General features: G+C 37.1%; 2 protein-coding genes across 2 annotated transcripts in view; both read left to right on the plus strand.

Annotated features, from left to right (window-relative positions):
* The window catches only part of LOC107715962 (phosphatidylcholine:ceramide cholinephosphotransferase 1-like), a 31,513-nt gene extending 23,084 nt beyond the window's left edge, over nucleotides 1–8,429 (plus strand). Inside the window, exons 2-6 of the mRNA XM_016522232.1 lie at nucleotides 3,713–4,579; nucleotides 5,207–5,324; nucleotides 5,893–6,046; nucleotides 6,315–6,481; nucleotides 7,119–8,429. Of these exons, the coding sequence (XP_016377718.1) occupies nucleotides 3,939–4,579; nucleotides 5,207–5,324; nucleotides 5,893–6,046; nucleotides 6,315–6,481; nucleotides 7,119–7,298 (1,260 nt within the window). The 5' untranslated portion in view covers nucleotides 3,713–3,938 and the 3' untranslated portion in view covers nucleotides 7,299–8,429. The remainder of the gene's footprint in view (nucleotides 1–3,712; nucleotides 4,580–5,206; nucleotides 5,325–5,892; nucleotides 6,047–6,314; nucleotides 6,482–7,118) is intronic.
* Nucleotides 8,430–13,679: 5,250 nt separating this feature from the next.
* The window catches only part of LOC107715927 (potassium channel subfamily K member 18-like), a 9,671-nt gene continuing 7,808 nt past the window's right edge, over nucleotides 13,680–15,542 (plus strand). Inside the window, exons 1-2 of the mRNA XM_016522193.1 lie at nucleotides 13,680–13,902; nucleotides 14,149–14,283. Of these exons, the coding sequence (XP_016377679.1) occupies nucleotides 13,680–13,902; nucleotides 14,149–14,283 (358 nt within the window). The remainder of the gene's footprint in view (nucleotides 13,903–14,148; nucleotides 14,284–15,542) is intronic.

Here is a 15,542-nt window from a genome sequence, read left to right on the forward strand (position 1 = left end):
CCAATGCTTAAGTCTACGGGATGACAACGCCGGCCATCCAACCCGAGAGTACAATAAACAATGAGTAAGGGCTTTTGAATTTGTGATGAACCTTAATGCTCCATGATAAACTGAATCCAACGCCTGTAAACAATGCTTAGGTGCATGCATGTATATGATATCACAATAATCCAACACTGACAAAAATGTAGCTGCTATGCTAAATATATATCCTTATTTTAAAAAACACAATGATGTGTAACAGGATAATTTCTAACAGCAACAACAACAAAAAAGGAACAACATGAGCTGATGAATGTGGCAGATCCTCCTACGAGCCAAAAATAAAACCGGTTTAGTGACGTCAAAAAACCAAGCCTGACCAAAAAAGTAGAATAAAACAAGAATAAATATTGTGGAAAACTATACTGCTGCTTACCCACAGGTAATTTCTCTAAGAGCAACACAGATCTGCTAAAAGGATGAAAGCTAATGGTTGGCTGGTCATCTGACATATGGCCTGTGGTTATTTGGCATCATTTCCAAGTTGCTATTTACTTGTTGTTTCTTAGTGCTGGCTGGTTATGCTTTATGTGTGTGTGTGTGTGTGTGTGTGTGAGCGTGTGTGTGAGTGATTTTTTTCCCCTCTAATCTGATCTAATAACCAAAGGTCTTCTAAACATAGTGTTGAGTCAGAGACTTTTAATCTCTCTGCTCTTTGTATTCTGCTGCATGCTCAATTACACACACATACAAGTTACAGCTTGGCAGGTAGAAGTCGTAATCTGCATTTCAGAACACTCAGGGTGTGTGTGGTGTAGTTATTACGTAACAAGTAATATATTGTCTATCTATATCCTGAGTCAATATAGTCAAAGCTGGACGTATTGACTTTTAAATAAAGTTTGTTCAGCTCTACAATGAGCTACACTTTATGGACCTAACAATATATGAAAATAGAACAAAGCAGTGACAGTGACTGCCCACTGTTGCTTCAGGAGGTATTGTTCCCATTCATGTTCCTATTTTTCCCAGCTTTGAATCAAACCGAACAGCTCTGAGATGAATTACAAAATTACAAACTTTTTAAAAAAGCATATGACAATTGGACCAAAAAATTTTTTTATTTTATTAATCATATATTTTATGACTCATCCCTTGAATCATTGTGAAGTATTGATTATAAGTATATTAATAAAGTGTATTTGTAAAATATTTAATTATATACAAAAGTTTGTGTCAATAAGATGTTAAAAAAGGAAATTAATAATTTTATTCAGCAAGGATACCTCAAAAGTGACAGTAAAAGCTTTTAAAATGTAACAAAAGATTTCTATTTCAAATAAATGCTGCTCTTTTGAACTTTCTGTTCATCAAAGAATCCTGAAAAAAGTGTATCACAGTTTACACAATTTTAAGCAACACATTGTTTTCAACGTTGATATTAATAAGAAATATTGGTAATACTTTAAGGACCAATTCTCACTCTTAACTAGTTGCTTATTAGCATGCATATTACTAGCATATTGGGTGTTTGTTAGTACTTATAAACCACATTTTAATGCCTTATTATGGATGTATATAATTTTTTAGATCCCTTAATCCTACACCATGCCTAAACTTAACAACTACTTTACTAACTATTAATAAGCAGCAAATTCAGAGTTTACTGAGGGAAAGGTCCTACTTAATAGTTAGTTAATAGTGAGAATTGGACCTTAAAATAAAGTGTGACCGAAACATTTCTTGAGCACCAAATCAGCATATTAGAATGACTTCTGAAAGATCGTGTGACACTGAAGACTGGAGTAATGACTGCTGAAAATTCAGTAAATTTTAAATTTATATGAAAATAGAAAAGTAATTTTACATTTTTAAGAACAGTTTACACCAATACAGTTTTTACTGTATCAAGTAAATGCAGCCTTGGTGAAAATAAGTGACTTCTTTAAAAATATTTAACAATCTTGCAGACCCCAGACTTTTGAACAATGTATGTTAGTATTTTAATTATGTAAGAGAAGCAGATTGCATCATTTTCTTTCCATTTCATTTTAAATTTAATTAATGATAATACATTTGTTATTAAGTTATAATCACACTGACTTTCAGTAGTGCTGAATTCTGGAGAAGCAAATGTGCTCTTTTTCTACTGAAGAACATCTGAAGAACTGCTGTAGATTAAGATGGTGATTCAGATTCAGGTGTTTCAGCCATTCAGCCATTCAGCCATTCTAGGGCTGGGCGATTTTTCCGATTTTATCGATTAATTCGAATTTAATGTTTTGCCACGATTTTATTTTTTAGAAATCGAGGAATCGCGATTTTGAATTGAAATATTATCAAACGTCAGAATTAGACACTTTGACAATATGCCAATGATAACAGTAAAGAGAAAAGAACGATCCAACCGCATGTCGGCGCACGCTTACACGAGACGCGCTCATATCTCGAGGCGCCGTTCGCACGGAATGCGCTTTTGTGTTGACAAAGATGCGACGCGGGCAGTGGAATAGGTAAAACATGCAAGAAGATGGGAGTGAACTTCTTTTAACTTGAATGCCGCGTTTTTAGAAAGCCGTTTCATGCCTGAGACGCTGCAACAGACGCGCAAGTCAAACGCGTCCATGTTTACATAGAAAAAAACTGGAAAAGCAGCACAATCTAATAAAAAACCTGTAAAGAACTACTAGGCTACTGTATGTCTGATATTTCATGTTTATATCATGGTGACAGGCTGAAAGCTGTTCATTGTTTTCACAGAACATTTATTGTTAATAGTCTGGTGTTATACCTTCAGAAGTCAGAAAGAGCTTTATTACCAAGTATGTTTACACAGACAAGGAATTTGACTTAGTGACAGGAGCTTCCAATGCAGAAGAAAGTATGGACATAGTGCAAACTAGTGCAGCAGACATAGGAATTACACAGTAGAGATGGAGTATAACCCTAATATAAGAAAAACATAAAATTAAATAATGCAATATACAGAAGCAGAAATATAGAGAAATGTAACTGTTTAAATGAATGTACAGATATATTTACAAGTGTGCAGTTTACAAATGTACAATTTTGGATTCTAAGTAGGCTATAAAGTCAGTCATTTTGAATTTGAATTACATTGTTGAGATTTTTTTGAAGCATTTTAATTGTAGCCTATTTCTAAACATATAACATGTATAAGACAAGTTTGTACAAGATGTAGTTGTAGTTCATGCATCTTTGCATCTTTGCAAGTGATTTGTTTACCATTTACCTCATGTTGACAACATGTGTGGTGCACTTGGAGGGTTAATAAAGAAAAAGTTATTTGAATCATGTTGTAGTTACATTTTTAGTTGACTAGTTAAAATCGTAAAAAATCGAGAATCGGTCAAAGGTTCTGAAAAAATCAAGATTTTTTTTTTTTGCCAAATCGCCCAGCCCCAGGCCATTATTTTTTTGTTGTTTTTTCTTTTTTCCCCCCATACTGCTGAACTACAGTTGCTATGGTTGGGAAATACTCTTAACAAACAATGAATATTACCTATATACTGTATATTCCTCTAACACACACACACAAACTGCATGCTGTGTCCACAGTTACTGTCGTTGGGCCACACTATCAAACAGGATGTATACTTGTGACACGCAAACATGTCTGTGTAACTGTCAGAAAAAATAATTACTCATGTTTTCTGTAATAGCAAATCACGATCTGTTAGCTAACTTGTATGTGCTTTTCTTTCTTCAGGGCTGTACATTGGTGCACACACTGGATGCAGCATCCTTGAGACTACAAGAATTTGTCTGGTTTTGCCATTACTAAATTTTAACAACAGTGGAGGAGGAGGGGGTGAAAAATTGGACCTCCCAGCTACTCTCCTCCAATGTCCCAGAGACAGTATGACTGCTGTCGGGGCACTAAACTGCTGAGTGAAAACCCTTGAAAAGGCCTTCCTACTTTCTCTTACCCAGACATGAAGGAGGTGAGGCTGTGGACAGCGAGTGATGTCTCCGATTGGCTGACTGATGAAGGCATGCAGGAGTACATGGATGCATTGCGGAACATGGATGGCCCTGCCCTCTTGAGACTCTCTGAGGAAGACTTTAAGGTCTCGCCTTTGTCCCTGGTCACGGGGGACAGTGGTCGACAACTTTTGGAGCACATAGAGACTTTGCGCTTCACCAGCCACATGAAGGCGCACAAGAACAACAACCACGAAAACAGTAACCAAGCCAACGGTCACACTGGCATCACCCTTGCCAACGGCAGTGTTAGCAACGGCAAGATCCTCAACGGCTGTCCAAAGAATGGCTTGCACTCTAAGGCTGTTCGCATCTTGATTCCGTCGCTGCCTGAGCAGGAGCGCACGCCGTATCCCACGGAGTGGTTCAAAACAGGCGTGGCCTTCCTTTACGCTCTGTCCTGCTTCCTCACGACAACAGTTGTGATCTCAGTGGTGCACGAACGTGTCCCGCCCAAGGAAGAGTCTCCGCCCCTGCCAGATAAATTCTTTGATCTGTTCGATCGTGTGGAGTGGGCGTTTTCCATCTGTGAGATCAACGGCATGCTGCTTGTGGGACTGTGGTTTACGCAGTGGCTTCTGCTTAAACACAGGTCGGTTCCTTAATCATTTTTCAAGTGGTTTTAATCTATGGACACTCCTAGTTTCTGTACATTAAAAAAGAAACTGCAATATTTGTCAAAACTGATTAAAGAGCTTGCATGACTTTAGAGCTTGGCATAACTAGAAATAAATATACACAATAATAATAATAAATGTATATATCTGGCTATACCAATGTCTAAAATATTTTAGAAGATTTTATATATATATATATATATATACTGTATATATATATATAAAGGCTCATTCCTATATCCAGTTTTTCCAAGGCTGTGGGAATCCTCATTCTTCAAAGAAAAAAGCCATTGTTGAGGGAGAGAATTCAAATAAAAAAATATTGTCAGATTTATTTATTTTAGCTTTTAAAGCCATTTTAAAACTCTTATTTTAAATAATTTTAAGTCATCTTGAGCTCCTTCTTGGCAGTTTGCTGGGGGCCCCGCTTGAATGAATTTCAAGGCATAATCTCCTAAACATCTGAATCACAACTTAAATCATCTCCTGTCATGACTCGTGATAAACAGTCCAGAATGCTATCTTCAGCATTGAGATCCATAAACTATGTGACCTATCCTATGATCTGGCTGATTTTGACCCTGATTTCTCTCTGTTTGCAGGTCCATAATCGGTCGCCGGTTCTTTTTTATTGTGGGAACTCTGTATTTGTACAGATGCGTGACCATGTATGTTACGACATTACCTGTGCCAGGCATGCACTTCAAGTGTTCCCCCAAGGTAACTGTTGAAGGATGACAGTACTTGTAGCTTGTCACTGAAACTAGACCTTTATGCAGGTTAATGTTGTTCTAGAATAGGCATACTATCTGAAGTGGATAGTGCAAAAGACAAGTGTAAACAGGGTCAAGTGCTCAAACCACATATTAGTAGACGAAAACACGTGAACATCAAAAAACCTTGCACTCTGCCATAATTTCAGATCTCACTCATGCTTCCAAATATAAAAATGCTCATGCAACTGATGTTTTAGAGCTGCAGCAGAAATTGTCTGTGACTAATGACCTATATTTCGGTCTGCTCTTCACACAAAGAACTTACCGTCACCGTGTGGTTTCTGGTTTCATTGTATCAGAAAATTAGCATTAACCATACCCTAGGAAATAAAGTGAAGGCAGAATATTTATTTTTGAGTAAACTATTCCTTTGAATCGAAGTTTGTGAGAGAGGATAAAGTAATAAAGATAACATCAACAATTAATGAAATAACATGTTGGTTGTTTGTCTGTCTATAAATGTTTTTGTGCTTGTATATACTTAAGTGTGTTTGTGTGTGTGTGTGTTCCAGCTCTTCGGTGACTGGGAGGCACAGTCACGGCGGGTAATGAAAATGATGGCCGGTGGTGGCCTGTCAATCACTGGCTCTCACTCTTTGTGTGGAGATTACTTGTACAGTGGACACACAGTGATGCTGACACTAACATACCTCTTTATTAAAGAGTGTGAGTAAACATCATAAACAATCATGTCAAAACATACTTTAGAATGTGATTTTTAGCCTCTGAATGTTGTTGTGGTTTGTTGATAACGCCATCTAGTGGACATGAAGGGCAATAACAGATACTTTAAAAATTCTTTATTACACAATACACAAAAATACTTCAAACCGATGATAACATCTTAGTTTGATAACACCATTAGATTGGTACATAGGTCTGCCTGCACCATAAAATTATTACACCGATTTTTTTTTCTTTTAATGGGTGACAGATTCTCCACGGAGGTTCTGGTGGTATCACTGGATCTGCTGGTGCCTGAGTGCGGTCGGTATCTTCTGCATCCTGTTGGCTCATGACCATTACACCATTGATGTGGTGTTGGCCTACTTCATGACCACACGCCTCTTCTGGTGGTACCATACAATGGCCAATCAGCAGGTACATTTGGAGTTTGTACCTTGTACTTTTATTTATGTACTAAATTAAATCAATTATGAATTAACATATGATTTTTCTAAGATATATTTAAAGTGATAATCAATATTTATATGTGTTTCTTATCTATGCAGCTTGCCAATGAAAAGAAAATTCAATAGAACAGTCTGCAATGAAACAGACATTTTTTGTGATCATTAAATTACCTTAAAACATAATTTATATATATATATATATATATATGTATGTGTGTGTGTGTGTGTGTGTGTTACTTTCTTCACTCAGTAACATCTGCATTTGATATATTTCTGAAGAACTGGAAAACTAGGGCATTACATATTTTGTCTCTTTTGTCTCCAAAGTTAATTCTCTTCTACTGTCCTATAGGCTCTAAAGGAAATTTCCACTGGCAACCTGTTCTCTCGTGTGTGGTGGTTCAGCCCATTCCAGTACTTTGAGAGTAACGTCCGTGGCATTGTGCCTCGAAACTACCAGTGTATGTGTGTGTGTGTGTGTGTGTGTTACTTTCTTCACTCAGTAACATCTGCATTTGATATATTTCTGAAGAACTGGAAAACTAGGGCATTACATATTTTGTCTCTTTTGTCTCCAAAGTTAATTCTCTTCTACTGTCCTATAGGCTCTAAAGGAAATTTCCACTGGCAACCTGTTCTCTCGTGTGTGGTGGTTCAGCCCATTCCAGTACTTTGAGAGTAACGTCCGTGGCATTGTGCCTCGAAACTACCAGCTGCCGTTCTTGTGGCAAACAATGACGAGCGCCTGGGTTAAGTACAGTAAGCTGGACTCCCGTGAGTCATGACCCATGGCTCCTGATTGGCTGGAGCTCTGTGAGACTCTAAAAGAGAAACTACTCTTCCCATCATGCCCTGCAAAACTGGTTGAGCACTGTGACGCATATACACTGATCATTTTGTAGTATTTGAAGCATTTCAATGTCCGTAGCAGGTATGTATATGTAGAGCAGAGCATCTAACAACTGGATTTGATTTGCTGCTCTTTATAATAGTTAAAAATGGCCAGGCCTTTGTCTGATTGAGCACTAAGCCTTTTTGCTGTCTTCTCGATGGACTTGGTCTGGCAGAATATGTCATTTTTGGTTCATTTACCTGCCAAAACTGTATTGAATAAACTGGAACCCTTATAGAAACAGATTTTCGTTTTAAAAAACATCTTTTTGTAATAATTTTGTTAATTCTGGAGGAAGACTGTTTCTAAATATTTCGCAGGTTTATTTTCCCAAAAAAAGTGTCGTCCAAATAGATTATCTTTTTTAGATTTGTACCTTCCTGAAAGCTGGAACCCCTGCAGCTTCAGTGTTTTATAGTGCCTTTCTTCCATACACAGATATATATTTCATCATACAGTACATACACATGTAATATACACACACATCAATACATCCACAATGTAGTACATGCTTTAAACATTCACATAATGTGTTAACCCGCAATGTTGTCTACCTGATTGTCTAAATGTTTTGTTTAGCCTGTAATCATTAAGAGAGGCAGTATGTTTTTGTAGAAGCTTTGAATGTGGGAGCTCAGTTCTGCCTTTCACATTGCAGCAAACCTTCAAATCAAACCCTGAGCACACACACACTTCCTAGTGTTTTAAATTGGATAATTATGTTCAATTATTCATTACTGGAGATTTACTTTTTCTTTTCAGTATCATCCATTGGTCTAGCAAACAGAATGCAGATGAATGAAGTAATACAGGAGGGACTAGTTTTGACGTTTTTTGATCAGAATATAGTGTTCATTTGACAAAACACTGCTCAAATTTTAGCATGACTAAAGGGCTGTTCATACAGGACGTGTTTTTGCTTTCAAAAAAGGTATATGTAGTGGAATAAAATGAAATGTTTTAATAGTTTAACTGTTTTTGACATAAAACGCAGTGATTGTGGTCAAAGATGTCTGTTTAGTGTGTTTACATAGCAAAACAACTAAAAGAGGTGCAAAAGTATACCAGAACACATCTTGTGTGAATGGCCTCAGCATGTGTTTTGTTAACTAATTGAAAGCACCAAAGTTTTAAATGTGAGATTAGCTCAGTCTCTTACTGCAGAATTATTTTCATAGACAATCCAAGCTAATCTTGATATTAAGGAAAGTCAGATTGTGTTCTTTGACAGAAAAGATTTACTCATACAGACTGAATGTTTACAATATCACACATGAAACTAATGATATAAGTGTGTGTAGATTGGGTAATCTGTGCATTAAAGAACATGTATTATTGTTGTATACTGTACAACATTACATGTTCATCTATTAAAGGAAATGATCCCTATTTGTGTAGATTTAAACTATAGAAGTTTGGTAAAAGAAGGTATGTGAAGTGTGTCTGCTCAAAATGTGCTTTCGCTAGCCAAAGGGAATCATGAAGTCTCTTGCTAAATAGCCAGAAGTGTTGTAAATGTTCTGGAGCAAGAACCAAATAAAAACTGGCGGTATTTGTGACAGGTAGACTGAATGATGAGGTGAGACAGGCCTGTAAAACGACTGAATGAGTCTCTGAAGTGTGAATGTACATTCAGTGACTGTACACAGTTTAGAACTGGAAGGAAAATCAGAAGCACTTTAAAACGATGCTCAGCCACACACTTCTCCGACACGCTGCACTTCAGTGACCTGCACGCTAATAAACCTGCAGGGTAAAAACACTATTTTATTATTCCCCCAAGTTACAGCCTGATTGATGATGGTTTTACGATTTGTCTTTCATATGAAACTGACAGTGGAATCAGACCTGTGAATGTGCGACACCATGTACCATTTAGTGTAGATATGAATGGCTGCAATGTGCCACAGATTTTTATTGTTTCTTTTTTTTTTTTTTTTTTGGACCATGGAAAAGCTGTACACAGTTTAGAACTGGAAGGAAAATCAGAAGCACTTTAAAACGATGCTCAGCCACACACTTCTCCGACACGCTGCACTTCAGTGACCTGCACGCTAATAAACCTGCAGGGTAAAAACACTATTTTATTATTCCCCCAAGTTACAGCCTGATTGATGATGGTTTTACGATTTGTCTTTCATATGAAACTGACAGTGGAATCAGACCTGTGAATGTGCGACACCATGTACCATTTAGTGTAGATATGAATGGCTGCAATGTGCCACAGATTTTTATTGTTTCTTTTTTTTTTTTTTTTTTGAGACCATGGAAAAGTCATGAAAACCAGTTTTGGGTTATAAAAGAGTTTAAATTCTAAATAATAAAGTGTTTGTTTATTTAATAGGGAAATCCAGATTGTTAAGCTGTTAATTTAGCTTTGTGTTACACTGCCAACTGATTGACTTAATAAGTGAACAGAGTGTTGGTTTATGATATGATGACTGTGAATGTATGTTGTTTTTTTTGTTGTTGTTTTGTTTCATTTTCATTGTCAGTCATAAATCCAACATTGTCAAATTACTTTGTTGTCTAATGTAAACCAGGTTATTTGTGCTAAACAATCTCAAAACAAAAGGAGTGGGGCAGATATTGAATAAAAAAATTTAATATTCTAAATTGTTGTCTAAATTGCCATTATTATCCCTTTACTTTCCTCCAAGAATCAATTCGATGACTGCTGTTCTTCATCAGCTCTTATTTCAGATACTAGTATTTTAAATAATACTGCCTGACAATGACTTTTTAGATCTAGATGGTTAGTCATAGCATCACTCATGCTGACAGTATATTGAGCAGAAGTTGACTATTCCACAATATCAAGTACAGTGTATTTGAAATATTCATAAAGTAAGCCATAGTCAAACACATTTTTTTATCATATTTGTCCCCTTGTTGTCTTGCAGCCAGATTTACTAACAGCTTGTGCCAGCTACCAAAATTACCATCAGTATTTACTTAAGACATGCAATGAAAAGACGTGGACAGTTATTTTTGTGGCTGACGTTATCGCGTATGCGTTTGTCAGAGTTTCCCTGTCAGGCACAAAATTAATGGGAGAGATTTAAATGATTTCATTTAAATGAGTCATGCATGGTGATTTACTAAGGGTTGTGGTAGTCAGTTTATTGGTATTTGTGCCATTATTTAATGCCCAAAAGAAGCATGTCTTATCCCTTTCTGCGAATTCTATTCACCTGATTATCACTGGCTTTGTTTGTTTGCGACTCTATGTTAATTTGCCCTATATATATATATATAAGTCAAATATACAGTGGTGTGAAAAAGTGTTGGCCCCCTTCTTGATTTCTTTTTTTTTTGCATGTTTGTCACACTTTAATGTTTCAGATCATCAATTTTATCATAATTGACTTTTTAATGTTGTAATTTTAACTTTTCTGTAATCATTTCACATTTTTATCTTATAATTTTGACTTTTTATTTCATAATTATAATTTTTTATCTCATTTTGATTTGGTGAAACAGTTTTCACCTGTTAACCTAGTTTTTGCTAGTCAATTTTACAAATAACAGTCAAGTAACACTTAAGCATGAAATCTTGAAGTAGAGAGACTGAAAAAGTATTTTCTTGTAAAACATACTCCAACTGTCACGATCTCGGTGGGATCTGCCTAGGTTTTGTTGTCCTGTGTTTGTTGTCGGGTGCTTTGTCTTGGAGCACATGGCCTTTTGTTTTGACGGCACGCCATGTGCTCCGCTGTCATCGTGGTGTATACCCCGCCCCTCTTGTTATCCCTGTTGGCTAATTCTCCCTCCTCACCTGCACCCTGTTTTGTCCTCATTATCTTTCCATTATCATGCCCTCGTGTTTGCTGTCTTGTGTCAGTCCGTTATGCGTTGTTCTGAAGCTCAGATCGTCTTGGTGCCTGTTGTGTTTTCTGACCCCATCTTGTTTTGTTTATTTTTCTAGTCTAGTCGGTCTGGCGTTCCTGTTTTTGTCATCCTTCCCTTTTTACCCGCCTGCCCCTCTAGGACTCTGGTCTATGGAGTCAAAATAATGCCACATATATATGCAACATAATAAAGTTTTGCAAAAGAATCGGCTCTCTGCTTTGGCTCTCTCTGCCCGTATGCCTGTCTCTTCACGGCAGCCCCTCCCGTCCCGATTCGTCTCTGCTCACACTCGGCGCTTCCTCTGGAATTCAGCGGCGGCTTTCAATTGCCGGCTCCCCCCCCCGGCTCAGCAGAGGCTGGTCTGACCTTCGGGCTGTTCAAGCTGACTATTTGCCGACGGTTTTGCTATCCGGCTGATTTATTGACTGAGCATTTTCTGTTGTCACAGTTTTCAATAAACTTTTAATTGTTTCACCTGCTGTTGGATCCCGGTCTCGTTTCTGACACCAACAATGTTTTATTTACAACTTTTAAAAAAATTACTGTGTAGTTATGACATGTAATTTACTTTTCTCATCATTTTGACATATCTCATCATTTTCATTTTATGATTTTTTTCATCACATAATTTTGACTTTTTAATGTCATAAAATGTCATAAAAAGATCAGGATATGATGATGTTTCATATTATTACTTTTGAATAATATGTAAATAATTTAGTCTGTTCAGACAGCTGGTGAAAATAGCTTATCTTACAACCCAACAGTAAATGTATAGATTGCTGTGATGTTCAAATGAAAGAAATGGTAGTTTGGTTAAACATGCTCAAGCTTTATTTTTTCATTTATTGCCCAACTAAAAGCAATGCCACATGTCCCAATGATATACAGACTCGTGAGGATTAATCACATTTTTGCAATGAGGTTAGCAAAGATATTAAACAAGCGCACAAGGGTTAGGAGATATGTAGATGGTCCCAGTGTGTTCACCCGTGATGGTCAACACTCCAACACAAGTATAGGGCATTGGTCTCAGACTGAGGAATCTCATTGCTTACGTGGGGTTACAAGACCAACAAAATTACATCACGATTTTCATGATGGCCGTGAAGAAGCTGCACCTGTCCAGTAGCTGATCTGGAATCTGTGGGTGGCAAATACTATGGCTTTCTGCATAAATATTTACTCATTTGGAACATTAACCAGACAATGGAGCTGTCAATGCTTCTGACTGTCTGAACAGCATTCCAAAGCCATGTATATATACAAAGAAACAGCATTGTTTTCTTTATATGGGTTGTGTAGTCTTCTGTCACACTACTTCTGTTTTAAGATTCAGTTTGATGTGAAGTGAAAGTGAGAGCAGAAGTGTCCTGACATAGATAGTCATGATATGTGTATAGTTTTGCAGGCTGAATGATTTCAATCAGACTTTAGGTCATTTCCCCTCAAGCACATCACTGCGAGTTAATAAGCTATAAGTGACCCATCAAGTGCATCTTTAACATCCGGTGGAGTTTTTGTACAACCATGCTGGGCGTAACACTGAAGATGCACAAGAGTGAAATGTATTAGATAAGTGCATGGCAGCATGGTTATTAATAATTCAAACATGTAAAGATAGTAAAAGGCCACACCTAAAATGCACAGGCAGTAAAATACTGTAGCAGCCATGACCAGCATCTCACAGCTAACAAAGTCATTTTGATGTGTGATGAGCATTGTAATGTTTATATATTATTTGGATATAGCTATGCCTTTAAAAGACTAACAAGGTTTATGAGATGATGGATGATGATGATCATTATGAGAGCAAATTAATTTATTACATTAAATTAAATATTAAAATTAAATGAATTTTATTTAATAGTCAACATACACACAGATTATTTTTTATATTTTCGATTCTTCAAAGTAGCCACCTTTTGCTTTGATGACAGCTTTAGCTACAGATCACTTCACAACTGTTAACCCAAAAATAATGTTTGCACATATGATCACGTTGACAAAAAAGTCACCCTTTTTTGGGAACGACTCATCCAATCAGAGTTCAAGGGCAGCTCTGGCATTCAAGCTAAAATTTCACACATCTGCACCTGTCGCTCCCAATGCTTTCACAATGGACTTCCCAGCTGAGATATATAGCCTACTGTTGTTTTCTCTTCGTAGAACTGCATGCTAAAGCTATTTATTTATCAGTTGTGTGTTGAAATGCTACAAGAGTTTACCGAGGTATTTTTGTGGGCGTATAGCTGTGTCTCCGGTGAGGTCCTTGTTTAAGCTTAAACATGAAGTTGAACAGGCAGTTTAGGTCTGTGGTTTGTTTCTGCAGCGGGGTGGTGTCCATACGGCTCCTGACCACACTGCCATAAAAGACAGACTCGTCTCCTCATCCATTAGCGCTTCTCTGAATGACTGAGAGATGTCCGTGGAGGTAGAAGAGGAGTCAGACCCAAAGAGGAGATGCGCGAGACTGTTTTGGCGTTTGTTTCCTCATGTTTTCCTCATTTTATCACTCATTTTATATGCGGTTTTAGGAGCGCAGATCTTTCGACAAATTGAGAGCAAAAATACTCACAATGGGTCGGAGCTGGAGATCCGTGCGGTGGCGCGAAATGTGGTGGAAACTGTGCAGAATCACACAGGTCTTACCTTGAGCTTATGTATATAAATTATAATTTATTATAACCTATAGGCTTTGTATGGTTTCACTGCGTTTAAATTATTCTATCATTTATTTTTATGTGATACTGTATGTTATCAAATGTAGGCTAACTAGCTAATGTACACTTGTAATGTAAATATTTACGTATTTTTAAATAAGGTAGTATTTATGCTAAGCTTACTTTTTAATTAGCATTTTTCCCGTTTCATTTCATTTTATTAATTAGATGCCTCAACACAGGAAGCGTTATTAATTAAAATAGGAAATATTTTGACCGAATTCCGTAATGAAACGGAGAAGTATCAGAACTGGAGCTTCTACAGTTCGCTTTTCTTCTCATGTACAGTGTTCACTACTGTAGGTGAGTAGTCTTACTGTTTTTCTGGAACTTCACAAAGTTTGTAAAATTTTCTGCTTTATTGTGTTTTAACCAAGATATTTTAAGTCTGTATGTTTGTCTCAAAGTGTTGTTGCATTCAATGCACCATTGAGTTTGTTATTTGCTTGAGAAGCGTGACCTTTGGCTGTAGTCTCTTCCCAGTGCACACTGCACACACAATATCCCCGTTGCCCACAGTAACCAGCCTAACCATGATAAGACAAAAAGCAGGTGTCGCCATCAGCATGTTAAGGATTACTATTTATTTTTACCCTTTAATATTTTCATTAAATCATGTGTTTCCATAGGCTATCCATTAAGATCAATGAGTGTAATCTGGATCAGGGGCGGACTTACACATTAGGCAAAGGTAGGCGACCGCCTTGGGCCCCCAAAAGCCAAGGGCCCCCAAAAGCCAAGGGCCCCCTAAAATGCTTTTCATATAGGATATGCGCATTAAGCGCGGACACGCGAACGTTTGCTGTTTACGGTGTTTATTACCACGACAACCGTCCAAGTCTGTGGCGCCTGCATGTGTACGGCTGTACGCACTGTGAGTACCACGAGCGCTCAGACTGATCTGAGATTTGCCCCGCAAACATTTCAGCAGTTAGGCCTATTATAGGCCTGTGTCTCTCGTATTTCTGTCGACTGAACCCATGCCGTTTATTATGAATGTATCAGTCTTTTGCATGCCAAAGTCAATTTCTGCATAGAAATATTACGCCAAATAGAAGCAGAAGATCGTGCTACACTCTTAAAAATAAAGGTGCTTCAAACGGTTCTTCACAGTGATGCCATAGAAGAACCAGTTTTGGTTCCGCAAAGAACCATTCAGTCAAAGGTTCTTTAAAGAACCATCTCTTTCTTACCTTTTTATAATCTGAAGAACCTTCTTTCCACAAAGAACCTTTTGTGAAACAGAAAGGTTAAGGTGATGTTAAAGGTTTATATAGGTTAAACATTTAAACTAACATTGTGATATACTTGAACTGTTTTATATATAGATTTTATTTTAGGCAAGTCCTGATGATTTGAGAAGGCTAAATTGATCAAACATAGGCTATAGGCTATGATCAATTCACTGTCTGCGCTGGCCTTTACTTAAAAAACAAACATAAAAACTTACATTTAACGAACAAAAAATACTCCAAATGTTTTTTCTAAATTTACTTTATAAAAAAACGAAACAAAATATAATCACTTTTCCATTACATACAAAACTGAACTATTTTAATAGC

Source organism: Sinocyclocheilus rhinocerous, unplaced genomic scaffold (assembly GCF_001515625.1).
Source record: "Sinocyclocheilus rhinocerous isolate Xijiao unplaced genomic scaffold, SAMN03320098_v1.1 scaffold749, whole genome shotgun sequence".
Lineage (NCBI taxonomy): Eukaryota > Metazoa > Chordata > Actinopteri > Cypriniformes > Cyprinidae > Sinocyclocheilus > Sinocyclocheilus rhinocerous.